We start from the raw sequence: 27908 nt of genomic DNA, 5'->3' as shown, positions 1-27908 counted from the left end.
CCTGAAGAAAATAAATAAATAAACAACAATGCATATTGTCTGGCAAGTTTTTCATACCACTTCATAATGTTTTCATCATTTGCTTTTTTTTTCCAGCCCTCTGCGCTATGGTTGGAAAAATTAAGGGAAGAGCTTGGAGAAGATGGGTGTGACCCCAAAAATGAAGTACACCGAACTGAGTGGCAGGTGAAAATGAAATTAGCAGCTGCGAATGTGCCTGAGGGCAAAGTGGACTCACGTCCCCTGTGGCTACGAGCTTTAGAGGAGGCGATGAATTCAGCTTGACTGGCCACTCTTTTGCTTCACATTTTGTTTTTTTTGTTTGTTTTTTTATGATAGAGAGGGAAGGATGGAGATATGAATGAGAGTATAAAAAGTGATGATGGAGGGGACTTCTCTTTCTTTAGGATTGGTCATCTCCTTAACACCACTTCAGGCATTCTTTGTATTTGTGTATTTTGTTTTCATTGGGCTCGAGTTGGAATTTGAACAAGCCGTCTTCACCCAGCAAGGATCCAAGCATGAACACAGGAGCTTTTTCTGGTTCCGGTCCACTGTCCTTGGCCATGTTCTTGATGAGGAAGGGCCGGTCAGGCAGCGAACTCTTTGGTAAAGCAGCAGCTTTTCTTACAAGTTATCATTATAATCTTAGTACCTCTCTTTCTGATGTTCTTTCAGAGGTTTTTTTAAAAGAGCATCTTGACATTTTGCTTGTTTGTGATGCCACCCGTAAGATTTATGGCATTAATATCGAAAATGGCTGCATATCTCAAGAATTCTTATCTGAAATTTACTTTAGGGGATTTCATGATCAGATGAAACTTATTGTCTACTGTGGAATTTTTTAAAGTTTTATTAGACTTTTTGCATGTTTTCTTGCAATTGATACATCTCATGAAAATGAATTTTTTTTTATGTATAAACAGTTAGTATAAAATTTAAGTTTAAATAAAACATGAAGCTATATTACCTCTATAGATTTATATGATTTGAACAGATGATTGCTTTTTCTTTTAAAAAAAAAATGACATATATTAAAAATTACAAAGAAAAAAAAAGGTTTTGTCTGATTGAACAAGTAACCTCTTCAAAGTGGAGACCAAAATGTTTCATATACTAATAAGAGTTGGGAGACTTCTCTAAGATTCAGTTTGTCTGCTTTGCAATAATTACCAGACCAGTTTCAAAATTCACCACCTTGTTTAATTGTTATTTTTCAATTGATATGGAGGAGTCGATGGGCAGTGCTGGCTATACCTGATTAAACTAAAAAAAATAATTAAACAGAATTGTAGAATGCGTTGATGAATTTTCTCTCAAAACAGTTTTCATGACTTGCACAGTAAAGCCAATTAGGTTCCGTAGTAGAACATACGGTGCTCTGATTTAAAGTTGTATAAATACTTGTGCAATTGATTATTTGATTTAAAATATAGAAATAGTATGCTTGTTTTGAAGTGAACTGGGCAATTGTTCAGATTGTAAAATATAAATATTTCCGAGGGCAAATCACATCCCGTCCAGCTCTGGGGCAGACGAGAAAAGAGGTGTTTACATTTTTTATCATTCCCCTTTGGCCACAGGGGCAGACTGGCATTTTCTCAAAACTCTTCCGACAGCAGCTGTGAAGCAATAAAAATGTGGACTTCGCTTAAATCTCACAGCATGATCTTAAATGTATTCATGTATTTATTTATTTATTAACTTACTTATTACCTATCTATTTATGTCTAAAATGCCTTTCCTATTTCTGCATCCTCACCCTCTTGCTACTGTGACAACAAAATTTCCCGAATACGGGATGAATAAAGTTATCCAATCCAATCCAAATATCAAGGTTGGAATCCCAAATTTTAAGAAGAGAATTACAGGGTCTGTAGCTATATATTTTATACCACTATATATTTTCATGTTTCATAAAATTATCCCTTTGGCCTGCGATCAGCTGGCAACGATTGAGGGTGTCCCCCGCTTCTGGCCCGGAGTCAGCTGGGATAGGCTCCAGCACCCCCGTGACCCTAATGAGGATAAAGCGGTTCAGAAAATGAGATGAGATGAGATCAAATTCTCACTTATTAAGAACTTTCATAAAAAAACATTGTCAACCACCAACGCTAAACATTTCTGTACAGCACAAATGAACTGTAAAATGTACAGGACTGAGTTTGAATGACCATTTTATTATATTTATCACACAAGAACACACACCATATGGTGAATGAGAGGTTAGCACGTCCGTTTCACAGTTGTAAGCTCGAGGGTTCTATCACGTGTGGGTTCTGGCCCTCCTGTGTGGCCTTTGCATGTTCTCTTGTGTGGCTTTACTCCAGGTACTCATCTTTCCTCCCACATCCCCAAAACATTTATAGTAGGCTGCTTGAGCACTTTAAATTTCCATTTTGGATGAAAGTGGATGGTTGTTTGTCCCATTGTGTAATCAATTAACAGTGTACTCTGCCTACTGCTGGCTGTAATCAGCTCCAGCACCCCCGTGGCCCTTGTGATGATTTTGGTAAAGCAAAATTGAAGAATGAATGGACATCAGAACGCCAACTAATCTATACACACCAGGACGGTAGAAATTGAAACGTCTGCATGCTGAATGTGATTTTCAGACTGTTTTCAATGGTGCGAGTATTTTATCATCCTTCAGTTTTCCGACTCGGGATTCCCCAACATACATGTGCATAAATCGGTGTGAGAAAAACGTCCCTGTATGTAATTATTCAGGATATTGACTTGAACACAACAATCACTTCGATCCCTCACTGTCCCCTATTGGATGGAAAGTGGTATTGTCCTACTTTTTCTGCATTAACAGGAAACAAGGCGTTCAAATTTGTGGTGTAAGTGAATGAGAAAAAAAAAAGAACACATCTTCCTTCAACTTCCCATGAGATTATTTATGATTTGATATGTCAGCTCGTGGAACCGTAATGTAATTAGTTACTTCATTGAAATGAAGTGTTATGTCAATTGGGGGAGGTTGTTTTTGTTCCTCTCAAGCAAGGCACACTTGAGTTCTGGCAACTTTTCTCTGTGTGTGGAATTCAGTGTTTTTCTTGGTGCTTGAGTGGGTTGGCATAGTTTTATCGCAGTTTCAAACGACATATACACTCTTTTGGACATCTTGGGATTGTGAGCAACACAATGGGTTTCACATTCCTATTTGAATAGAAACTGCCATGTTTTAAATGACATTCTAAATGAGGGAAAACTCAGTGTTGCAAAATTAGTGACACTATGCTAACATAGTTTTCACTCTGGATATGTTGTTGAGAAGAACTATAAAAAGTTGGAATGGCTTGAATCAGTCAAAAAAGTGGAATAATAGGAACAGCTTGGAAATATCTCAATTATATTTTTCTATGTTAAATAAGTGATGGAATCTGTTGTGAAATGTCCTATAATAAAACGTTAGAATTAGGGAAAATTTGTAAAAAATAAAATAAATAAATAAATCTCTACAGAAATGATTAAAGTAGAAATCGTTTGAATAAAGTACGTTGGATCAGTTAGGTAAATTTGAATATGAAACACAATTTTGTCCTTTTTTTTTGGAAATTGGGTGTAAGCAGTAAGGATTTTGTTCGTATATATATATTTAAAATATTTCCCTTGATTCCTTAAACCAACAGTTTCAGATAAATAAAAATAATTGAAAAAAAATCTATATTTTGATTATGTTCTTCATAGAATCTTCCAATATTTAAATCAAAAACATCCCCGCCCTCTTTCTCTCACCTTCCTGGACGGACGAAAAACTGATTGGACCGTTAATCTTACGGCCAATCAGCTTGGTTCTGTGTAGCTGAGTAACCAATCAGCTGTCAGCACTTGCCAGTCTCGTCACACGCCCGGATGAGAGGCATAGTAGTACATGCTCGGGCTGTTATGAGAAAAAAAACTAGTGGCTGTGAGCGTCAGTGCTCTTTCAACGAGGAGACGCAAACTAACACGCACACATCAACACGTGCCTTTTAAGTCCTGATATGAACACTTTATTATTATTTTGAACACGCTTGGCAACCTTGTTTCCTCTGCCGTTCTCGTTCCATGCCGTGCTTGGAGTTTTTGAATTTGTTTTTTTTTTATTACACGAGGGGAGAGAAGAGGGGGAACGAACTAAAGGAAGTTATTATTGACGAACACACAATTTGAAACGGACATCCAGAAGAAGGAAGAAAAAAGAAAGGAGGAGGAGGAGGTTGACTAAGAGCGCACAAATGGTCTTTCTTTGGGACGCCAAATACGGTAAAGCGTTCGAAAATTCATTTATATGTTATAATATTATATTATAGGATATTAAATTTTAATATAATATAATACAATATATTATCTGATGTGATATGATATGATATGTCATGTTATGTTATGCTATGTTATGTTATATTTATTATATTATATTAATTATATTTATAATATTGATAGATGAGGGTAATGTTAAGCGGAGGTAAATTTTCTGGGTAGATATTTCTTAAGGGGTGAGTGGAGTAAAAAGAATAATTATATATGTTTTGAATTATATCATACGCAGGTAAAATTCAATCTCTTTTTTATTGTTTAATTTGGTTAGTTTAGTCTTGTGTTGCAATGTTGTTAAGTAGAATTCTGACATTGGTGCGGGCAGCGTGGGGTCGATTCCCACTCGGTGGTGTTGTTATTGTGAGTGGGACTGGTTGTCGGTCTCTATATGTGCCCTACGACAGACTGGCGACCAGTCTAGGGTGCCGTCTGCCTTTAGCTCAAAGTCACCTGGGATAGGCTTCAGCGTCCCACGGCCCCAACGAGGTTAAGCACGGTTGAAAAGAAATTAATGAATACAATTCAAACAATATGATTAGACCAGTAGACACTGATTATTTCTCTTCTATGGGGTCAATACAGTTTGTATAATAAATAATGACCTAATTTGTCCCTTTTTATAAAATGCATGGATAACTAAAATGAAAATACTAACACATTTACAAACAAATAGCCTGGCTCTCTCGCAGTGTCACTCAAAGTTGAACATTATTGTCACTGTATATGAAGGGAGTATTTATTCTTATTAACTATCGGATGTGACAGGCACACGAATACATTGTGAACACATTGACATTGTGTCATGTGATCTGATTTTGTACCAGCATGATGCACAAAACTGAGGAGTAATTTGAGCTCCGGGATCCTGAAATTATTGCAAGTAGTCGCAGTATGACTGAGTGACAGCTCAATAAAAATGCAATCATATCACTTTTCCTATTCTACTGCTCTGTATGTTTGTGTGCCTGTATTTAAAATTGAAATGATTTTACCGGTGTGTTTTAAATTCAGCCTGTAAATCATTGCTTCTTTCAGACCCCTGCCCTGGCCGGCGTTACACTCCTCCATCCACTACCCTGGCCTCGGGGGGAAAGATGGCTGAGGCACTGGGTGCCCAGGAGGCTGGAGGCGGCGCATCCCTAGTGGGCAAATTGCGCATGGCCGACCGCGACATGGTAGGCTTAACAGCAATGGCTACTTTTTCTTTCTTTATGGCAAAGCCTAATACTTCATCTTTTTCACAGGTACTGTCGGAGCATCCGGGAGAGCTGGTAAAAACTGATAGTCCCAATTTCTTGTGTTCAGTGTTGCCCTCACATTGGAGGTGCAACAAAACCCTGCCTATCGCTTTTAAGGTGAGAAGGACTTTCTATTTTTATTTTTCTTGTTTGAACGAGCTGCTTTGAAAAAAAGTTTTAGATCAAGGGTGTCATTTTGTTGCGATTCTTCTCTTAGAATAGTTGTGGTTTCCTTCAGTGGGCGGTTATGAGAGGAAATGTGCAATCACCTCAACATCATATTGCATACACGAGCAACAAATGGATGGACTCAATAGTTGTGAAATTACTTTGTACAACTATTGTTCATTTGATTTTAAATCAAGGTTGCTCAACAAAATGTGCTTACACTATGCTAGTGTTATTTATAATGAAAGACAATATGAAATGTTGGTAAGCAGCAGTTTAGCAGAAAAACACATGAAAAATCTGCACAACATTTGCTTTAGCAGGCCAAATAAAATGATGCATTTGGATGCATTTTGAACCCCAGGTTCAGTTTGACACAAGTGTTTTAGTTCACCCGCTCATGATGTCTTCTGTAGCACTGTGCCATTCAAGTAAATGACTTGCAAAATTATTTCAAAACCTCTAAGTATTGTTAACTAACTACGTCCTGCGCATATGGAATATTCTAGTACTTGTATACTGCCATGGTTTAATGCTCTTGTTACATCCTGTTGATGCTTTTCTACGCCTTTCCTGCACTTTCGGGCAAAAATGCATTTGTGGGAAAAGTGGCTTTTAGCCGCACCACTGATTCATTTAGTGGGTTTGTTGCATTAGCTCGCGCTCACACTTTGAACCCACCCATGCAAGCTGCGTTATGCATTTTAATGAAGTGCCACTTACCTCTTTGAGATAACAGATGATTTGTCCAATGCGCACTTCGACACCTATCAAATAGTATACATTTCTGCGTCCATTTTACGGGGTTATGTTTCTCCAAAGTTCAGATACTGAGGTAAAAGAAGAACCGCAAAGATGTGTTGAATATTCTTCACCTATAATGTAATTAAACTTGCAAATAAAAGAATGTTTAGTGTTATTATTTTGAAATATTGCATTCATTTTACGACATGGCTCCAAATTCTTGAGGTTTTTGAGGAGTTGTGGTTTTTCTGTAGCCTGTGTGTCCCTCTCTGAGCATTAGCAGAATCACTTCTCAAGATTTTGAACCAAAACAGGAGCAATCTGCAAAAAACATTTTCTCTTTGTTTGTAACATTATTGTAATATTTGACACCAGACAAATGAATGCAATGCAATAGAATAAATCATTTGAAAATACAACAAATAAATGAACACATGAAAACATTTACTAGTTACTATAAATAACAAAAAATTGAACACAAACAAATTAACAAATATCCTTTTTACACATGTACACTCACTGTATCTGATCACTTACTTTTTTAAAAAGGAGTAGAGAGAATTATAAACTAATTGGTTCTCACCTCCTAATATCTTAATTTATGGCTATGTCAACAATATTTTGGAAATATTGTGCTTTTTGTTATACGATGCATAAAACTATGGTATTTCATTGCAGTATTCATTTTTGTACTAATAATTAAATACAAGCATGTAGTTCTCAACAAAGTAATACGTTTTGCATAGCAAAGAAAATTCTTTATAAAAACAATTTATCATTATTATTTGAAGTAGTAAAGTTGTATTAGTAAAATGAGCATCAATAGAGGGGATGTGTTTATTGTCTCAGAATGACAATGTGGGCCTCGTCAATTGCTGTTTTTTAGTGTAAGATGCGTAAGACACACTAAAAAATGACTCCATGGCTACCAATGCCCCTTTCATTATAGTTTAGCTACCACAGTTTAAGTAGTAATTATTCATTTATCATAGTCCAAATCTTTAAATCTTTTTTTTTTTTGGAACATCACCAGGTGGTCGCTCTTGGCGAGGTCCCCGATGGCACCATGGTGACAGTGATGGCAGGAAACGACGAGAACTACTCAGCAGAGCTGCGCAACGCCTCGGCCGCTATCAAAAACCAAGTAGCCCGATTCAACGACCTTCGATTCGTCGGTCGCAGTGGGAGGGGTATGCTCACGTGCAAAATTAGATGCACGCGCTAAAACAACACTCATACGCACACTGCGCTGATACGCATACAAAAAAAAAGAGATGTAGGGGAACGTGCAAATGAATAAAAGTCAGTATTCAAAACAACTTCCTCGTAGTCACCCCTCACTTCCTCCTCGCTTACAGACACACACAGTCTGTGTGGCCAACAGTTAGGCAAATAGATTTATCTATTTAATATAGCCGTGTGTGGAGATGTTGTAAATAACAGTGTGCTTGAAAAGTGATTCCAGCTCAAATGTTATGTTTTCAAATAAGATGACAATTGATCAAACGTGTTATTCACTCATTAAAGGGAAGAAATGAGAATACTAGCCAACTTTTCCAATTTCTGCCAACCGAGAAATAGTATTCCATGACAGGGAGATAGAACTATAGATTGACGGTTACACTACACTGGAGTATTTGGTATTATTTGTGGTGGTAATGGCTGTACTGTACAAATTTTGAGAACTACTAGTGTGTACTTTAAAATTCCTTGGTTGGATAGCAAATTGTTTATAAACCAGACCATTTTTCTCATTTTCTGGCAGCTCTGATGATGTTAGGATGATGAAAGAAAGATGAACTTGATGAGCATTACTCAGAGCTTCCTGTTTTGCAAAAGTAGATTCAGACTGCTTGGTATTAGTGTCAAGTCTAATGTAATACATTTTCCGTATAATCCAGTGTAAGTTAACAGATATTAATGTAAAACAGATGTTAATGTAAATTTTCAGCCATAAACGGATGTTTATCTTTTTTTTCCCCTTATCGCTTAATCATTTTTTTTTTCTTCACTTCTGATAGGCAAGAGTTTCACCCTGACCATCACGGTGTTCACGAACCCCTCTCAGGTAGCAACGTACCAGAGAGCAATTAAAATCACAGTGGATGGGCCCAGAGAGCCACGGCGTAAGTAACGGATCATCGTTTTGTTTGTCACAGAATTAATTTTACAAGCTTTAAGGGTATATTTTCTGGAGGTACAATATCACTCCTATTCAAAACTTGCTATCAATGAATTCAGCAATCCACATTTCTATGAATGAACCTAACCTTTCTCACACAGAAAGAAAACTTACCTATTCACTGATATGCATTTGTTACTCTTTGCAAAATAACTTGGTAGTTAAAAGGGTCAGTTGGTATGACTTGTCTAATGTAAAAATAATGATATAGCGTCATCTAGCGGCATCCAGAGGCATATTAGAACGACTTGATATTTTTTGTATTAGCTAAGTAGTAATGAAATCTTCTATTAGGTCACCGGCAGAAAATTGATGACATCAAGCCTGGGTCGTTGGCCTTTTCTGAGAGGCTCACGGAGCTGGAGCAACTGAGACGGACCTCCATGAGAGTGACCCCCCCACACCACCACCACCACCACCCGCATCCCCACCATCCGCATCCTCACCATCATCATCAGTCATCCAGTTGTAACACGCGACAGTCGGCGGCTGCGTTGCACTCGGCCTCGTTCTCCAGTCCTACGCACGCACAGATAGCCAATGGTAAGAAGTGGGGTCTTGGCACTTAATATGCATCACCCACCTGTGCTACATGCTAGGTAAAGTTCTCTATCATAACAGGAGAAAAAATATTTGGAAGGGATTCGATTGCAATATGAAGAATGTAAGGTCGCACTCAATTAATGCACTGACGTTCATCTTTTTTTTCCAAAAATAGTCTTCCTTGTTGGGCTTTGTATTTGTGTCGTCACAGAACCTCACCGAGGCACTGAACTATGGTATCGGTTCCTCTTACTTGGTCGGTTGAGAAAGTTCAGTAGCATAGTAAAAGTAAAATAATTTGTTTTGGTTTTCTGTGAGTAATCTGGCTTCCTCCCAAAGCCAAAAACATGCATGGTGGGCTGATGAGACACTCCAAATTCTCTGTAAGTGTAATTGTGAGTGGGGAAGGTTTGCCTATATCTGGCCTGGGATTGGCTGAAAACCAAGTCAAGGTGCACCCCGCCTCCTCCCCACAGTTGGCTGTGATAGCCCCCCACATTTATCTAATGGCCTAATAGGTAGTATCAGAATGAGAGGTTATAATGTTGGTATTAGTACTTGGTAAGCAAACATTGTTTAAAGTATAAAAAGGTTGAAAATGTTTTAGCTTCACCGTGTCAAGGGTTGCTGCATGCCAAGGCCTTAATGTTATTTGGCTGGCGTGCCAATTTCCAAGACCTGAGTTCAATCAATCTCCGGGACATTCATCTAGATTCTAGAGCTAGAAGAACCGTAGTCCATGAGCTGGCGGGCTGACATCAAGAGATTCCCCTAGGGACCACCTGTCATGTCCGAGGGAACAAGATGGGCAGGCATTGTAAGGAGTGCATACAGGCACATGGAGGCTATACATTGCCCCACATAATAAGATTTGTGGGGATGAGTCTTGAGGAATAAATGAAGTCCTTGTCCGTCTGATCATTTGGGTTTGCACGGTTTTCTTTTTGGTTCTGTAAAACGTAATTGGAAATCAGAAATCCTGGAAGATTACATGCATTTAAAAAAAATAACTTCAAATCGATAACATAACATCATGCTTTTCTGAAGTAACAAAGGCCTCGATAACCATTTCAGTGAGTTTAAGACGGACAAATGTTTTGGACACCCCAAGTGTTGAAAAGTCTGACACTAAATGTAAAGTAATGAATGTCTTTTCAATATTTCTCTCTTAGAAGGGCGACAAATGCAATCCTCTCCATCATGGTCCTACGAACAATCTTATCCTTACCTTGGCCAGATTGCCACACCCAGCATCCACTCGACCAATCCCCTTTCACCAAGTCGTTCATCACTTGGCGACCTTTCCTCACGTCTTTCAGGTAATACAGTACATGCATACTCACATCAAATAATAAGTCGTTAACATTTTTCCTATTCAGGTCCAGACCTGACTGCATTTGGTGACCCGAGGGTGACTTTGGAACGATCTTTCACGTCTGTTCCATCCTTGCCAGACACACGCTTCTCGGACCCGCGTGTTCATTACCCTCCCACGGCAGCTGCCTTTACCTACACACCCCCACACAATCCCGTCTCCAACGGTGCTCTTGGAATCAGCATGGCGACAGCTATGGCCACTACACCCGCCGGGAGGTATCACACTTACCTCCCGTCTCCATACCCGTCTAATGCCCCTCATCAGGCCCAAAACAGGCCCTTCCAATCCACCTCCTCGCCATATCACGTGTACTACTCTACAGCTGCGGGCTCATACCAGTTCTCCATGATGGCAGGGGGAGGCGGCGGGGCTGATTCGCGTTCCCCGCAAAGAATTCTACCGCCTTGCACTAACGCCTCGACAGGTTCCCCCCTCTTGCACCCATCTTTACCCAGTCAGAATGAAGGGGTAGCAGTGGAAGTTGAGTCTAGCCACAGTAGCTCCCCGGCAAATGTGGAAGCTGTCTGGAGACCTTACTGACGGGACTCAACAGACATTTTCATTCAATTTCATGTAGCACAGAATCATCGCAGTAGGTTTTAATGGTTCAATGACCTTCAGTTCTTCCAGTTTTCTCCCACTGTCCAATTAAAGATGTCTGAAATATAAGGTCATATTTGTACATTTTTAGTTCCAACTGGTTTGACTGATTTTTTTTACAGTGGTACAATGATTTACGAGTTGAATATTTTTCCATAACATGCACATACCATACAGTGTAATTCATATCACACGTATTGCAAATTAATATTTTCAATTGAAATGAATGTAAAGGTTATCATGCATTGCACTCAAAAAACACCCACATCGTTTTTAATGAATTAACAACAATTTACAATTTTGTGTATGATAATGAAATATTCATAATAAAATGTCTGAGTGTTTGCTCACTTTTAGAAGCTTTATCTTTTTAATGGATGAAGCATGGAAATAATTTTAATCAGGTCCTTCAACATATTGCATAATTTACTGATCCTTACACAGATTCACTCAAATTCAGCATGCTCAATTTTGTTTTCAAGGATTAATTCAATGGCTTCTTGTCAACACTCTCTTTCTTCGGAACTGACATTAGAAAAGGGAAATAAGGCACAAAATAACTTGGGAAATATGCAAGCACAAAACAAGTTGCCTGTGCTTTCACTTTTTTTAAAACTGGTGGTGACCTTATATTGTGAGTGATGTACAAAGGGGTCACTTTTGCACGCAACACAAAGACAACTCGGGACCAAGTGACATCTCTTGTCTCGAAAGCATTGTACATTGGAGCACTCGTAAAATAAGGTACCACTGTAATGTTTAGACCGAGCTTTAAACATATTTTATGTGATTGCTGCATCTTAACATTCCATTCGTTTCTCTAGTTCAAGTCAGGTTTTATTTCTTTAATCCCCATGATAATCCAGAAACTCCAACCTAGAGGCCAGCCTTTGAGCATTTGAAAGCGGACTAATCCCTACAATTTTCCGACTTTCATGGAAGGGACTCTCACACAAATGGAGTAATCCCCAGATTAAGAACCCTTGATATTAAATTAAAATGCCCAAATTGTAAACAATACAATAAACATCAACAATAGCTACATATGTCAATAGTTCACAATGTTGACCTCATTGACCAAAAGCAATGTGATATTTTGAATGACCACATTAGAAATTACTTCAATCAGCTAAAACATTGTTGTTTATATCTATCTAGCTGAAAAGCAGGGTAGTTGAGTGGTTAGCATGTCTGCCTCATAGTTTTGCGAGAAAGGCTTGAATCTTACTTCAGTTTGGAGTTTGCATGTTCTCCACTTACTTGTGTGTGGGATATTCTAACAATATGCAAAATAAAATAAAAAAAATCCAAATACAAAAAAATGCATGTTTGGTTATTTTCAAAGTCTAACATTTGTGTATAACTTGCCTCAAATGTGTGTTTTGTAAATTACTATTCACTGCTATGTAATAAAAGATGAAATATTGATTTGTTGCCTTTTATTTATATTTTCGTCTCAAACCTAAATATGAAGAGAGGGAATTGGCCACTCAGACCTGGACACTTAACACGAGCAATCAAGCGATTGATTATAAAGGCATTGCATTAAGTACATAAAAAAAAAAATAATAATAACAATCGGTGCCCTTCTTGTGATACATTCTCCGTATGTTAGATGGCGGTAATGCATCACAACTCTAGATGCACACTGCCATTTCATTCGTAGAAGAAGAAGCAAGTCGTCACTGTAAAGCGCCAGGTTTTTAAATCAACCAATTTGTGGATTACAACTACACGATTTTTTTTAAATTTGTAGGACGTAATGGACGAATTAGTAGTCCCCACAATGTCCGAAGGATCAAGCTATTCCCCCAGCTTCAAACGACCATCGGAAATTATGCGGATGCGAAGGAAAAGGGCCCGGAGCGAAGCTTTCCCCAGCCCGGAGCAAAGCAACTCTTCCCCGTGTGTTCGTCCCTTCTCCCCCGGCCCACTTTTCCCAAGTAACCACACTCGATCCAGTGGAAATTTGAAACGCAGAAACCCCTTCGCAAACATTGAGAACAGACACGGCCCGAGGAAGAAACGTCTCATTTATAACGACGAAGACGACGAGACGGGAGGCCAAAATGGGAAAAATAGAGCAATAAGAGAAGATCTGACAACTAAAAGCAACGATTTTCCTTTGTCAGAATTGTTGACCACATTAGAAGGCGCGTTCCGACAAGAAAACGACAAGCAGGTGAGTTCTTGATCGTTTTTCATTCCGGTCCACAGTTTTGACTTCCAAGTTGGAACTTTGTGGTGGTGATGTTTGTTCAAAATTTTAATGTGTTTCCCTCAACAGAAGGTTTCTCTCTCTGAGGATGACTCTCTCTTCGAGGAAAGCGAGGAAGATGTTAAAACACATCTGGTGAAGGTAAATAGGGAGGATAGTTCTACCCTACAACATTGTTTATGGTTATTAATGCAAGAGAGTGACAGACAACATTGAATTTGCATTCACTACAAAGGGACATTTTGGTTAAATTTTGAATGAATTCCTCACCAAATTCCACGAGAGGCAGGCTACATCATACATACTCCATTGATGTTCCTTGTTTTATTTTTATTTTTTCAACCTTTCTCCCCATTCAGAGCCCACAGGCCATTTCTCCTCGTTCCATAGCAGCTCCTCTGTGCACAGAGTATCCCTCCGACTGGAGCTTGAAGACTCGTCTCCTTTTCACGTCCCCCCTGCCGCTGTCTTGGTGCGAGCATCCCAAAGCTCAGGAGGAAGCCTCGGGGCTCAGCCGGCACTGTCGTGCCCAATTTAGCACCTTGTCCCATAACCTGCAGGTACAGACCATTGTTGCTTGTTTTAAAAATGGAAAAAAAAATATTTCGTTTTTTTTCACCTGCTACAGGATCCAAAGTCATGCACGGAGCTTCGCTGTGCCTTTCAGCAGAGTCTGATCTATTGGCAACACCCTAGCTTGCCTTGGGTGCCTCTTTTTCCCAGGATCAACGCTGAGCGAAGATTTACTGGAAAAAGTGCCCCTTGGGCACATGATTTAGAAATGCAGCAGGTTCTTATGAGTGAATGGTAAGAATGAGCCTGCTACCAATTCACGTATTCAACATCAAAGTAATCCAACGGCACACCAACAAACAGGCCACTTTATAACGATCTGAGTCATTGCTTGGTCAATTTTTATGCTTTTATATTTGCGTTGTTATTTGACATTGATGCCTTCGGCTGTCACATACACTGCTCTAGATTCTATACTTCTTTTTTTTAACAAATGCAAACAAATAAATTCCTAGATTTTTCTTTTTGTGCAGGTCAGCCAGTCTGTCGTCCCTCTACAGTCTCCTAAAAGCCAGGCTATGTCCTTACTTCTATGTCTGCTCCTATCAGGTACAGATTTACTTCATCACTTTACCTAATAGCTAATGAAATGCGAAACATTTATTTTAGAAGAAATAGAATAGTGTGCTGCTAAGCAGAATAACGATACTTAAGCGGTACCTTATCTTTTGACTGTAACTTCAAACACCGATGTCATGTCTTTTGTTCGTTCCTCTTGTTCAAAGTTGCAACTTAAGGCCTTATCCTTAAATTATACATTTAAGAAAACCTACATAAACAATTTCACACACCAGAGAAAAGTCTGTCCGTTACAAGCAAGGCAAATTTGAAGACATAATTTGAAGGAATAGGTTAAATACCAGTAAATACATTAAGTTTTCGCGTAATACTGTTGCTAATTGTGATGTACTCTGAGCTCCTGTGGGTCTCCGAGCATTTCTTTTGTGTTCTTTCAGTTCACAGTCTTGTTCCGGGCAGCTGGACTGGGAGGCTCGGGCAGCATAAATGCTCTGCTTTCTCCTACGACCAAGGGCCTTCGAGAGGCCATGAGGGCTGACGGTGAGGTTTTGCCAATGCCAATAAGGAGATCATTCAATTCACTCCTGTCCTTATCCATGGCTAGGTATCGAGTTCAGTCTGCCGCTAGTGGAAGAAAGGCCAGCTAGCAGGGAGCCACAAAGTCTTGGCGACGAGGAAACGCCACAGCAGAAAGAGTAAGATATTTGATATTTTACTGATGGGACATGTTATTCAGACACTCACCCATAATCTTTTATGGCTAAAGGTCAGAGCGCAATGAAGACGAGTGCTCCACGGATTGTCTCGAGGATGATGACGAGGACGAAGGCAGCAGCCTCTCGTGGCTGAAGGAGATGGGAGTCCAGGAAAAGATCAAGAAGCCAGACGGGATCAGCATCCAACTGTATCCTCCAGCCTCCGACTGCCGCTCACCGGGTCCCCTTTGCCGTTTTGTCCTCCTTTACTCCCGTCATCCAGGAATACGGGTGGTCGAAAAGTGAGTGTCGACCACAAGCCGGGGTCCGTGGTGTTCGTGGAGGGGCCGCAGACGTTTACGCTCGTCAACTTCCTCATCAACTGTAAGAGTGTGGTGGCAGCGGCGGGCTCTCAGGCGGGCCTACCACCGACCATTCTGGCCCCCGTTGCGTTTCGTGGTGCTGCGATGCAATCGCTAAAGGTAAAGGTAGCAAAATTTCAGAAGTTGGGGGAAACAAGGGGCAAATGCTTTTGAAAATAAGCACAAAGCTCATTAATAAAATCTGTATTTTAGGCTCGTTGTATAAATGTGAAGAGCCAGGTTGGTTCTGCCTACGAGAATATTAGCAGCATGGAGATAACAGGTGAGGGAAAGTGGCGGAATCCAAACCCAGGAGGCAGGAACAAAACATGTTTTTTTTATATGCTTAAGGACCCATACTGCCAACTTCTCTCCATGCCATTACAACATTGCTTCGACCAGCACAGAAAGGAAATTTCTCAGCCATGCTTTATACACACACGCCCACAGCAGTCCTGAATATTCATGGGACCAAGCAACAGGTATTGCTCAAAGAATATAGTAGTAACAGCAACAGTCCATTTGGATTCACGTTCCATTTACCTTTGCATTTTTGTATGGGGTAGTCTGCGAGTGTGTCAGCAGACCTGTCAGCATTTGGCCTCAATCCAGCCTCGGTCCAGCAGCTGTTGCAATCCTCCAGTCTGGGAAAGGCAGCTCTCACACAGATCACCATGCACAACTACAACTACAGTTGGAAGAAGTGATTTGGCTCTGGTTCCACATTGTGTCCTTTGAGCCAAAGGGTTGTCCCTCCTATCGCCTATTTAAATTATTAGTATACTACGTTAAATGTGGTTGTAAATGGATGTATGAGCCCTCTGATTTTACTTGTTGCCAGTCCACAATGTATCTTGCCTCTAGGCCAAAGTCAGCTACATGGATGGTTTGTGTTATTATCATTTCATTAGTTTACAAATGTAGTGTGTTTTCTACTTGAAACATAAAGGGAGCCATACACATCTGCAGTAGCATCTTTATTTTTGTGCCACTTTAAAAGCTTACATTTAACTTCTCCAATGACAAGCAAATATTATATACAGTACTATAAACTGCCAGCTATGATCAACAAATGTACACAGTTATTTCCTTAAAGTAATATTTGATGTAGCCTTTTTAAAATTTTGCTAAGTATTCCATAACGGCAGTTATAAAAATATCACATTTCTTTTTTGTTTTTGTTTTCTTACCAGTGCTGATAAGTCATACAACTTCTCAACATTATTGCTGCATTAGCACAGTAGATTCTGGAGCTCTCAAGTAAACATAGCAACACATGGCTATTAGCAACTGTAGAATAAATGTTTGCTTTAGGTTCTCTTTCAGTAAGTGCCACACTTCCTTGGTGGGGGAAAAAAATGAAATGGTGACTTGAACAGTCATTAAAAATAGGAGAAACAATGGCACTTCCTGTGTGAGGAGGGCATGATGAGTGGCATTGTTTGGCTGTTATCATATAATACCCTCCACCCTTGAAACAAGGTTGCTTTCTCCAGGCCCTTGAAATGAAAGGATTGCAATTTGGGACACAGTCAGGCAAAACACTGATATACTAAATTGGAGCCCGTGAAATGGGAGGGAAAGATGATGGCAATACAGACATTTTGTACACACAAATGCTAATTTGTGACCACAAAAAAAGGTGTTTGGATATGTCAAGCACATGTGCTATGGGACAGTGCGTCGGATTTAACAGGTATAGAGCTACACAATGTTCAGGAATGAGTATAGATTTATTTTTGGCACAGGATCAAATGACAACTGACACCTGCTAAAAGCAAGCATTTAGAAAAAGGATATGTTTTTATCTATTTCCGTTTCTAGTTAAGGTGTCCATTGGCTTACCCAGACACTACATGTTTGTCGGTAATGTTAAACTTTATAATAATAATGCTGCGCACATTGATCTATTTGGTGGCCACATATAAAGTATGCTGAAGGAAGTAAAAGGCATTGTGTGCACATTATGTCTATATTGCATCGCATTTTGTCAGGGAGCTCCATGACTTACACATTGGTAAAACATGGGATTTTTTTTTTTTTTTACAGTTTCAGCCATTTCTGTTTTTTTTCTCAGTAGAAGCATCTACAAAATGTAGGAGGGCATTTTGTACACAGTGATTGAGAGCCTGCAAATTGAAATTTGCCAGTCAACTTTAAGCACTTTACCTGAGGTTTTCCAAAAATGAACACTGGTATTTACCTTTAGGCCTGTTTGGTGGAAAGATGGCATTCACACCAAGTATCTTTTGTCAAAAGGTTTCCATGGGATATGCCACTTGCTTGAGTTAAAAGAGAGGAGTAGGCTGAAGTCTTTGGGAGCTCTTCGGTGAGAAAAAAAAATCTGCATAGCAGCAATGTCAATACAAGTCTCAGCACAATAGATGTTGATCAAAATCAGCTGCTACCGAGTAAAATGGCAAAAGGGGAGCAAGATTGTTCCGTGTTTGGGGAGTAGAGAGCCGCTCATTATGGGATAGAAGATGATGATCTGCTTCTGGAGAAACTGCCAAAAAATAAAATAAAAAGCAGTGTTCATATTAAAGTAGTTGAATCATAAACAGGACAGGAGGTAGCGGTACCTCTGGAGCCTGTGGATCATGTGAGCCACCAGGGAATCTGAAATCCCAGGGTAGGCCTCCTCAGCCCGCAAGATGGCCTCTTTCAAGTCGTCCAGGACCACAGGGTTCCGGTTCATTTGCTCCTGTCTGGCCTTAAGCTGGGTAGGGTAACAATTATTCAGTACATTCAGTTCAAAATGATTTGTCAATTTTGGTCGTGATTGTTACCTCGGCTAATGCAGGAGAGATGACTGTGGACAGGCTCAGTGAATAAGGCCTCTTTGGAATGTCTTTAGTCTGCACAGAAATATGGAATGTTAAACGTATCGCACCACGCCACTAAAAGTGGACAAAAATATAGAATCATCTAAGTTGGGCAAATTTTCTAGTAATTAGGACGGACTTCAAAAGAACATGTCACTTACGATAGTAAAAGTGAACATTTGTACTGATGTGCTCTTAATTTAACAAGAGTTTTCACACGTTATTTTTTTAAATTATTATGACTTATAGTTATGTAAGCAATATTAAAATGAAGTTTTTCATTTCGAAAACAGAAAGCATAATTGAAACTTTGTTGTGTTGATGTTGGTGGAATGATGATAATCAACAAGTAAGTGATACATAAAATTGATTTGGAACGACTATGTAAAGGCACCTGTTGAGTTGCCCCCGACGGGCCCTCGCCGTTCTGTAGCTTCTTTGGGTCCTTTTCACGGATAGTAAAGATCCAATTGTCACTGCCAAAGTCATTTCCACCTGATGCTTGTCCATCCTGCTCCCTAACAAACATATTACGATAAAACACTTCAGTATTTGGTGTTACAAGATTACATGATAAGTATAAAGTAGACGTATTGATACAGTGCTTTATTTTTTAAAGCAATCAATTGGAATTTTTTAATCATCATTTATATACAAATTATGCACAGTGACAATTTTTTAAAACGTCTTTACACAGAGTAATTTCCAAATGTAATTAACTTTTAGTCCTTATTTTAACAGCAAAAGAACTAGTATTGAGTGTGCTCCCCAACATTTCCAAATAGGCGACTCAAGTAACAAAACTAATCAATGAGCTAACGATAAAATCATTTTAAAAAGTAGACTATACAAAAAATGAATCCAGAAGCTTGTGGATATGAGGCTCTTACAAGACAATGATTTGGCACAAAAACATCAAAATATTAAAATTGAGCTGGTGAGGGGGCTCCATTTTTTCATGCTTTGGAACTATGGAATTATTTTCAATACATTCAACTTTTTAAAAAAACACTGTGATGTGTCAAACACAAATTATTCCGATTTCGCGTATACTCAAACCACCATAATAATCTCGAGTGCATAAATACCTATAGCTGTTAACACTTACGAGTCTGACTCATCAGAAATGGACTCGGTGGTTCTCGACTGCTCCGCCTTCCACCGTTTGTATTTGTCCACCAATTCAGTCAAGTAGGATGTCTTTTTAGCATGGCGTACAATAAGCTTATGCTTCAGCAGCTCCTTGGCAGCAGGCCTCTGCAAAAATGAAGCAGGAAAAAGCCCTTAGAATAGCAAGACTGCAAGGGAAACACAATGGCCTTGTGGAAATACCTACAAAACTGGGCTCCTTGTTGAGGCAAGCCTCGACAAACTCTTTGAGTGGCTTGCTGTAGTTTCCCTCCAGAGTCGGAGGGTTGTTCTTTGGGATCAGGAATAAAACCTTCATGGGATGGAGGTCTGAATGCGGCGGCTCGCCTTTCGCCAGCTCGATTGCTGTGATGCCCAGAGACCAGATATCGGCCTGCAATGCATGCATGTGTGTTGTCATACATAATCGTTGTGCAGTCTCCAAATTGAACATCCCAAAGGTTGAGCAACCTCCGCATGGATGTGTGTTTTGTCACATTATCACTTTCCTTACCTTAGAGTCGTACGCAGACTGTTTAATGACCTCCGGGGCCATCCAGAAAGGCGTGCCCACAAAGGTGTTGCGCTTGATCTGGGTGTCGGTGAGCTGGCCGGCCACACCGAAATCGGCAAGCTTCACCTCGCCGTGCTCAGAAAGCAGCACGTTGGCGGCTGTGGTGCGTCGAGTTGAAATGGCATAAACATTTGCGTTTGTTATTTATTGTGACCACAGTTATCATCGCTATTGTAATTATCACTACGAATGTATTGATACATTGCTCTGGATTGATAAAGTATATCTGTTCCTAATCGACATACCAAATGATGGGAAGCAAAACATAATTATTGTCACGTTCGTTTTCAGGTGTATGAAAATGTACCTTTGATATCTCGGTGGATTTTCTTCTCAGAGTGCAGATACTCCAGTCCCTTGAGAATCTCTCTCAGAATAGTTGCGATTTGGGTCTCATCCAAAGAACCGGGCTCCATCTTAACAGAAAAAACATCAGTGTAAAAAAAAAAAAAAAAAACTTTGTTGAAAAACACGGTGCTATTACTTATGTCTGATTATTTAAACATCGTGACCAAGAGTTTCCATTCCATTTTCCTACAAGGTTGTGCTCATTCTTGGCAAATGCCCTCTACCTAATCATCCAAATATATGACTGGATATTTTTAATTCGCTGTCATGTCACCAAGTTTGGATGCACTGCCATCACATAAATACAAACTAGACATAGTATTTGTGATTAGATGTAATCAGGACATCCCTAGTATTAACACATTTATATAGTCAGTACAACAGCACAGCACAGTATTGTATGAGACTCACCAAATCTAAAGCAGAACCACCACCTAAATACTCCATGATGATCCATAATTTGGCATCCTGTACAATTAAGGCACATTCAAAGTAGAACAATCAAAAAACAAACATTAGGGCATTGGCGACGTTTTGCCAATTAACAGGTTAACAAAAAGGTGTGGCGAGGCATCACCTTCAGGTAGGAGCCATAGTACTTGGTGACAAAGGGGCTGTCGCATTGGCTCAGCACAGTGATCTCCTGCTGAATGTCTTCAATCTCGTCCTCAGCTTCTTCCAGGTCAATGATCTTGATGGCCACCACTTTTTGAGTCCGATTGTCAATGCCTTTGAATACCTCGCCGAACGAACCCTTTCCGATTCGCTGCAGCTTTGTGAAGAGTTCCTCTGGATCCACTCTGACATTCTAACAGGGATGGATGGATGTATAGAGGTGAGCAATGAACGTGGAAGTATAACCAAGAAAAAAAAGAGAAGGATTAAAACAATTTCATCAGGCACAATCCTGCCAGAAACTCAAACAGTCTTCCTCTGTTGGGAGTTTTTTCTTGAAAAACGACATAGTAGAGGAAGGCTTTTTCCCTAAAAAACGACATAGTATAGTATGGCTTTTCCCCCTAAAAAACGACATAGTATAGTATGGCTTTTTTCCTTTAAAAAACGACATAGTATAGTATGGCTTTTTTTCTTAAAAAACGACATAGTATAGTAAGGCTTTTTTTCTTAAAAAACGACATAGTATAGTATGGCTTTCCCCCCCTAAAAAACGACATAGTATAGCATGGCTTTTTTTCTTGAAAAACGACATAGTAGAGGAAGGCTTTTTCCCTAAAAAACGACATAGTATAGTATGGCTTTCCCCCCTAAAAAACGACATAGTATAGTATGGCTTTTTTCCTTTAAAAAACGACATAGTATAGTAAGGCTTTTTTTCCTAAAAAACGACATAGTATAGCATGGCTTTTTTTCTTGAAAAACGACATAGTAGAGGAAGCCTTTTTTTCTTAAAAAACGATATTGTATAGTAAGGCTTCTTTTCTTAAAAAACGACATAGTATAGTAAGGCTTTTTTTCTTTAAAAAATGACATAGCAAGTAAGGCTAAGAGAGTCGGAGAATAAATCTGACTTCTGATTCTTCACCTTCTAGTTGTTGCTGTGGTCCACTGGTGAAATCATTGGGTCAGAACATGAGGCGGGAATCAGGAGTGAGTTCAATTCCACTCGTTGCAATTCTCAAATTGTTTATTGAGGTAATGAAAAGGATAAATACAACTTCCAACTTTACTGTGGTGCAGTGGCAAAGACAATGGGTCAGATTTTCAGGTGGACTCAAGTTCAAATCAGAAGTGAGTTTGATTCCACTCTTTGCAATTCTCAAATTGTTTATTGAGGTAATGAAAAGGATAAATATAACTTCCAATCACATCATTTCAGAAGACACTGTGGTCCAGTGGCAAGAACAATGGGTTGAAATTGAAGTTGGACACAAGTTCAAATCTGGAGTGAGTTCAAGTCCACTCTTTGCAAATCTCAAATTGTTTATTGAGGTGATGAAAATGATAAATATAACTTCCAATCAACTCATTTCAGAAGTCACTCTGGTCCAGTGGCAAGAACAATGGGTTGAACTTGAAGTTGGACACAAGTTCAAATCTGGAGTGAGTTCAAGTCCACTCTTTGCAAATCTCAAATTGTTTATTGAGGTGATGAAAATGATAAATATAACTTCCAATCGTGTCATTTCAGAAGTCACTGTGGTCCAGTGGCAAAGACAATGGGTCAGAACTTCAGGTGGACTCAAGTTCAAATCAGGAATGAGTTCAATTCCACTCATTGCAATTCTCAAATTGTTTATTTAGGTAATGAAAAGGATAAATATAACTTCCAATCACATCATTTCAGAAGTCACTGTGGTCCAGTGGCAAAGACAATGGGTCAGAACTTCAGGTGGACTCAAGTTCAAATCAGAAGTGAGTTTGATTCCACTCATTGCAATTCTCAAATTGTTTATTGAGGTAATGAAAGGGATAAATATAACTTCCAATCACATCATTTCAGAAGACACTGTGGTCCAGTGGCAAGAACAATGGGTTGCAATTGAAGTTGGACACAAGTTCAAATCTGGAGTGAGTTCAAGTCCACTCTTTGCAAATCTCAAATTGTTAATTGAGGTAATGAAAAGGATAGATATAACTTCCAATCACATTATTTCAGAGGTCACTGTGGTCCAGTGGCAAAGACAATGGGTCAGAACTTCAGGTGGGCTCAAGTTCAAATCTGGAGTGAGTTCAAGTCTACTCTTTGCAAATCTCAAATTGTTTATTGAGGTAATGAAAAGGATAGATATAACTTCCAATCACATGATTTCAGAGGTCACTGTGGTCCAGTGGCAAAGACAATGGGTCAGAACTTCAGGTGGGCTCAAGTTCAAATCAGGAGTGAGTTCAATTCCACTCTTTGCAATTCTCAAATTGTTTATTGAGGTAATGAAAAGGATAGATATAACTTCCAATCACATCATTTCAGAAGTCACTGTGGTCCAGTGGCAAAGACAATGGGTCAGAACTTCAGGTGGGCTCAAGTTCAAATCAGGAGTGAGTTCAATTCCACTCTTTGCAATTCTCAAATTGTTTGTTTAGGTAATGAAAAGGATAAATATAACTTCCAATCATGTATAGGCGGGCCGCCTTGTGGTGTAGTGGGTAAGTCACCTGCCTGCGACGTGGGTGTCGAGGGTTCACGTCCCGGTGTCGCAAGTCAACGACTGTATGGTGTCGGCAGTCGGCCGCAGGCCGACTGTCGAACACCACCAGGGATCCCCCTCCCAACTGTCTTCCGGTCAGCCTTTGGCTGACCGGAAATATTGTTTTGCTGAAAAAAATGACTAAGTCTTTATTTGAATGAAAAAAGGATTACCCATTTACTGAACTACTAGTGTAGTGATTAGTCAAATGAGAGCGGGATTCGAACCCCATTTCCCACATGGGAGTCAAATCCACTAACTTGAGGTCTGTCTGACCCGGCTGACCGGAAATATTGTTTTGCTGAAAAAAATGACTAAGTCTTTATTTGAATGAAAAAAGGATTACCCATTTACTGAACTACTAGTGTAGTGATTAGTCAAATGAGAGCGGGATTCGAACCCCATTTCCCACATGGGAGTCAAATCCACTAACTTGAGGTCTGTCTGACCCATTGTCTTTGCCACTGGACCACAGTGACTTCTGAAATGAGATGATTGGAAGTTATATTTATCATTTTCATCACCTCAATAAACAATTTGAGATTTGCAAAGAGTGGACTTGAACTCACTCCAGATTTGAACTTGTGTCCAACTTCAATTTCAACCCATTGTCTTTGCCACTGGACCACAGTGACTTCTGAAATGAGTTGATTGGAAGTTATATTTATCATTTTCATCACCTCAATAAACAATTTGAGAATTGCAAAGAGTGGAATTGAACTCACTCCTGATTTGAACATGAGTCCACCTGAAGTTCTGACCCATTGTCTTTGCCATTGGACCACAGTGACTTCTGAAATGATGTGATTGGAAGTTATATCTATCCTTTTCATTACCTCAATAAACAATTTGAGAATTGCAAAGAGTGGAATTGAACTCACTCCTGATTTGAACTTGAGTCCAGCAGAAGTTCTGACCGTTTGTCTTTGCAACTGGACCACAGTGACTTCTGAAATGAAGTGATTGGAAGTTATATTTATCCTTTTCATTACCTCAATAAACAATTTGTGAATTGCAAAGAGTGGAATTGAACTCACTCCTGATTCCCACCTCAAGTTCTGAACCAATATTTTTGCCACTGGACCACAGCAATAACTAGGAGAAGAATCAGAAGTCAGATTTATTCTCCGACTTTCTTAGCCTTACTATACTATGTCGATTTTTAAAGAAAAAAGCCTTACTATATACAGACGCTCCCCTACTTACGAACATTCAACTTACGAACAACGGTACATACGAACATGTCTGCAAATTGCATTTAAGTCCAAAAATGTTCTCAAGTCCAATTTTGTATTTCACGCCTTTTTCGGAGTAGAACTTCTTTCCGCCGCTAATACCGACGCCTGGCGCTGTGAGAGCTCAGCTCACCCAGCATCTACCTTCTTCTTCGTTGCAATGCGAAAGTGCGTGAATGTATCTCCAGTGTGCAAAGAACCTTTTTCATTTGTATCATTAAATATCTCATGCATCCAATATTGAATATGGTTGGTAAAAAGCTAAAGGCTTCTATTGAGGGAGTTGCAAGGAAGAGGCAAGCCATTTCATTTGAAACGAGTGGCAATAATAACGAAGCTTGATGCGCGTGAGAGTGGTGAGCGTTTCACGGGCATTGAATCGTTCGACCGTCAGTACCATTTATAAACAGAAAGATCGAGCAGCAGGACCCAAATATTGAACGTTGCACAAAGTTTGCAAATCAATTGAATGATGCCATACAGTGCTACCGCATCATTTATGATGAAAAAAAGAAGAAAACTGCAATCGTCATTAGGTCGCTTCTTTTGGCCAGTTTCTAATACATAAATCTTTCTCTCTCTCTACAGTACTGTACATATTCTCTCCATTTTATTATTATTATTTTTTTCAGTACAAACCAATGCGTGTTACTTATACAAGCCTTAAACATACAAATGCACTTATATAAACCTTCAATATACTTATATCGGCCTTAAACATAAATTATAATACAAAATATAGCACTGAATCAACTTACAAACCAATTCAACTTATGAACAATCGCTCGGAACCAATTGCGTTCGTAAGTAGGGGAGCGTCTGTACACTAACACTTACGTTACATCTAACAGACGTCTCTTTAACGTGATACCATGGGGACTCTGACACGCACAAATTAACGTGCATGTTTGAAAGGTTTCACAACTGGTGTCACACACAATGGATTTAATATTAAAACTTCAAAATAAACATTTTGCTCTTTGGGTACTGGCCCAGCGGCCCGGTAGGGCGTGTGGTTAGCATGTCGGCTTCACAGGTCTGGGGTCCTGGGTTCAAATACAGGTCACATCCACCTGTGTAGAGTTTGCATGTTCTCCCCGGGCCTGCGTGGGTACTCCGGTTTCCTCCCACATTCCAAAAACATGCATGGTAGGCTGATTGGACACTCTAAATTGCCCCTAGGTGTGGGTGTGAGTGTTCATGTTTGTCCGTCTCCTTGTGCCCTGCAGGGTGTCTGACTAAAATGTTTAAGCATCTACTTGGTTTTGTTGAGTTTTGGTACTATTTTGCTGATACATGAATGTACCGCATGCTGGATATCTTAACAGGACGTTGATCAATACACTGAGCCACCCAATACTGCTGAATAAAGCAAATGAAAACTCAATCTCTTTGTTGACATGATGGTTGATCCATCGTCTGGCCAACATGGATTAGAAAAATTTACAGTTGGTTGGTAGTCAACTATATTTTAAGCTAAACCAGTACTATAACATTTCTCATACGACAGAATATTTGCTTTGCGTTGAAACAAACCATTGCTAGTTTTACACAAAAAGGTGGCTCAATAAAGTTTGGTAGACACAGGTTTGAATAAAAATAAAATAAAAGAATAGATAGGTCGATTTTACCTGCATCCCGGGGAGGTTCCCAGGTGGGATGGCCATGTTGAACTTGTCCAGAGCTCCTCGGCTTATTTATGTCCGTGAATGTAAGTAGACAGGTGGGCCCACAGGACAACAAGGTCCGGGCGCTGTTCGTTAGCTTTTGGAGAGTTCAAAATATGTCGGAAGCTCCACTCACGCAAATAAAATGCATCCTAACAGGGCGATCGAGGGAATGTGGTCGCTTGCTAACTGTGAAACAGACGGTAAACTCGGATCAGGACACTCCTCTCTTGATTTCGACGCCCGGGAGATATTTCGAGACGGCAGCTATTCGAATGTTGCTTAAGGTCAAAATTCAACCTTTTTTCACCACTGTCACCTTTAAAACGATGGGTGTCTTGATATTTTAGTCAAGCGGGCAGCTAGCTTGCTCGCTGATCAGCTAGCATTGTTAGCTCGCTCCCTTGCTAGCCAATGGTAGCAGACAACCGAACGTCTTCTGCTTGTGGCGGCCTCAAACAACAACGACCCCGGCATGTCACATATTGTGAAACTCAAGAGGTAGGAGTCCTCAAGCGATGGTATTCTTCGGAATAACTCGTCGTCATGATCTCCAAGCAGCCCGTGTTTTGATTTCCTGCCTTACTTTAGCCCCGTACTGCCGGCCATCTTTCCAGGGTTATGACGTCTGAGCTGGGCGGTTCTGATTCGGACAACATCGAGCTGCCGAAATCCGCCTGAGCTGCGAAAAAAAATGTTTGTTTTTAGAAGTGCAAGAACATTAAAAATCCACAATCGTATGTACATACACGCCTTTTCTGTTGTAGTTGCATGGAGCATGATTTCATCATTTGCTCGCACTTTCGTCAAACATATTTAGTGTATAAATTAGATCAGGTATAATTACAGTAGTATACATATAAGACATGAATTGATACTACAAGTCAAAATTTAGGCAACTATGTAGGTATTAGTATGGCCGCCCGGTGGCGCGAGTGGTTAGCGCGTCGGCCTCACAGCTCTGGAGTCATGGATTCAAATCCAGGCCGGTCCACCTGTGTGGAGTTTGCATGTTCTCCCCTGCGTGGGTTTCCCCCGGGTACTCTGGTTTCCTCCCACATTCCAAAAACATGCATGGTAGGCTGGCTGGACACTCTAAACTACCCCTAGGTATGGGCGTGAGTGTGCATGGTTGTCTGTTTCCTTGTGCCCTGCGATCGGCTGGCCTCCGATTCAGGGTGTCCCCCGCCGCTGGCCTGTAATCAGCTGGGATAGACTCCAGCGCCCCTGCGACGCTTGTGGGGATAAGGGGAACAGAAAGGGAAGAATGAACAACGTTAATGAAAGAAAACACCCAAAATTATAATGAAGACTGGCATTTTAAGAATATTATTCTGCAAATTTTGTAAAACAAGTGCCCCGTGTGAGGCTCGAACTCACGACCTTCAGATTATGAGACTGACGCGCTGCCTACTGCGCCAACGAGGCCTGACAACGTGACGAGAACAGAGTGGGTTTTT

General features: G+C 40.0%; 3 protein-coding genes and 1 non-coding gene across 7 annotated transcripts; 2 read left to right on the top strand and 2 right to left on the bottom strand.

Moving 5' to 3' along the window:
• The first annotated feature begins 355 nt into the window (after positions 1-355).
• On the top strand, positions 356-12331 carry runx1 (RUNX family transcription factor 1). Of its 4 annotated transcripts, none has more exons than XM_077616740.1 (8): positions 362-609; positions 5341-5480; positions 5550-5660; positions 7489-7645; positions 8477-8581; positions 8932-9180; positions 10353-10499; positions 10560-12331. In XM_077616740.1, exons 1-8 carry the CDS (start codon positions 522-524, stop codon positions 11096-11098), a joined length of 1536 nt encoding a protein of 511 aa, XP_077472866.1. In that variant the 5' UTR covers positions 362-521; the 3' UTR covers positions 11099-12331. The 4 variants fall into 4 exon arrangements, with proteins under 4 accessions (XP_077472694.1, XP_077472866.1, XP_077472947.1 ...); XM_077616821.1 differs by lacking the exon at positions 362-609 and adding an exon at positions 3903-4254; XM_077616568.1 differs by having other exon boundaries at positions 356-609; positions 5341-5660.
• Positions 12332-12781: 450 nt separating this feature from the next.
• On the top strand, positions 12782-16487 carry donson (DNA replication fork stabilization factor DONSON). Its single transcript, XM_077608465.1, has 12 exons — positions 12782-13340; positions 13446-13517; positions 13736-13936; positions 14005-14183; positions 14423-14498; positions 14906-15008; positions 15073-15163; positions 15235-15372; positions 15447-15645; positions 15739-15808; positions 15877-16007; positions 16092-16487. Exons 1-12 carry the CDS (start codon positions 12921-12923, stop codon positions 16230-16232), a joined length of 1821 nt encoding a protein of 606 aa, XP_077464591.1. The 5' UTR covers positions 12782-12920; the 3' UTR covers positions 16233-16487.
• Positions 16488-16489: 2 nt separating this feature from the next.
• Positions 16490-27102, bottom strand: stk24b (serine/threonine kinase 24b (STE20 homolog, yeast)). Its single transcript, XM_077608466.1, has 12 exons — positions 26768-27102; positions 26413-26637; positions 20978-21208; positions 20812-20868; positions 20360-20468; positions 19993-20150; positions 19687-19872; positions 19459-19607; positions 18745-18868; positions 18315-18383; positions 18108-18244; positions 16490-18031 (listed from the first exon to the last, which is right to left on the bottom strand). The coding sequence occupies exons 2-12, from the start codon at positions 26446-26448 to the stop codon at positions 17995-17997; spliced, it is 1293 nt and encodes a 430-aa protein (XP_077464592.1). The 5' UTR covers positions 26449-26637; positions 26768-27102; the 3' UTR covers positions 16490-17994.
• Positions 27103-27803: 701 nt separating this feature from the next.
• On the bottom strand, positions 27804-27876 carry trnam-cau (transfer RNA methionine (anticodon CAU)). Its single transcript has one exon. It is a non-coding gene; the product is annotated as a tRNA-Met (tRNA).
• Between the last annotated feature and the right edge of the window lie 32 nt (positions 27877-27908).

This window comes from Stigmatopora argus, chromosome 1, assembly GCF_051989625.1.
Source record: "Stigmatopora argus isolate UIUO_Sarg chromosome 1, RoL_Sarg_1.0, whole genome shotgun sequence".
Taxonomy (NCBI): Eukaryota; Metazoa; Chordata; class Actinopteri; order Syngnathiformes; family Syngnathidae; genus Stigmatopora; species Stigmatopora argus.
The sequence above is the reverse complement of the archived record's forward strand: the minus strand, read 5'-3'. Positions and strand labels throughout refer to the sequence as shown.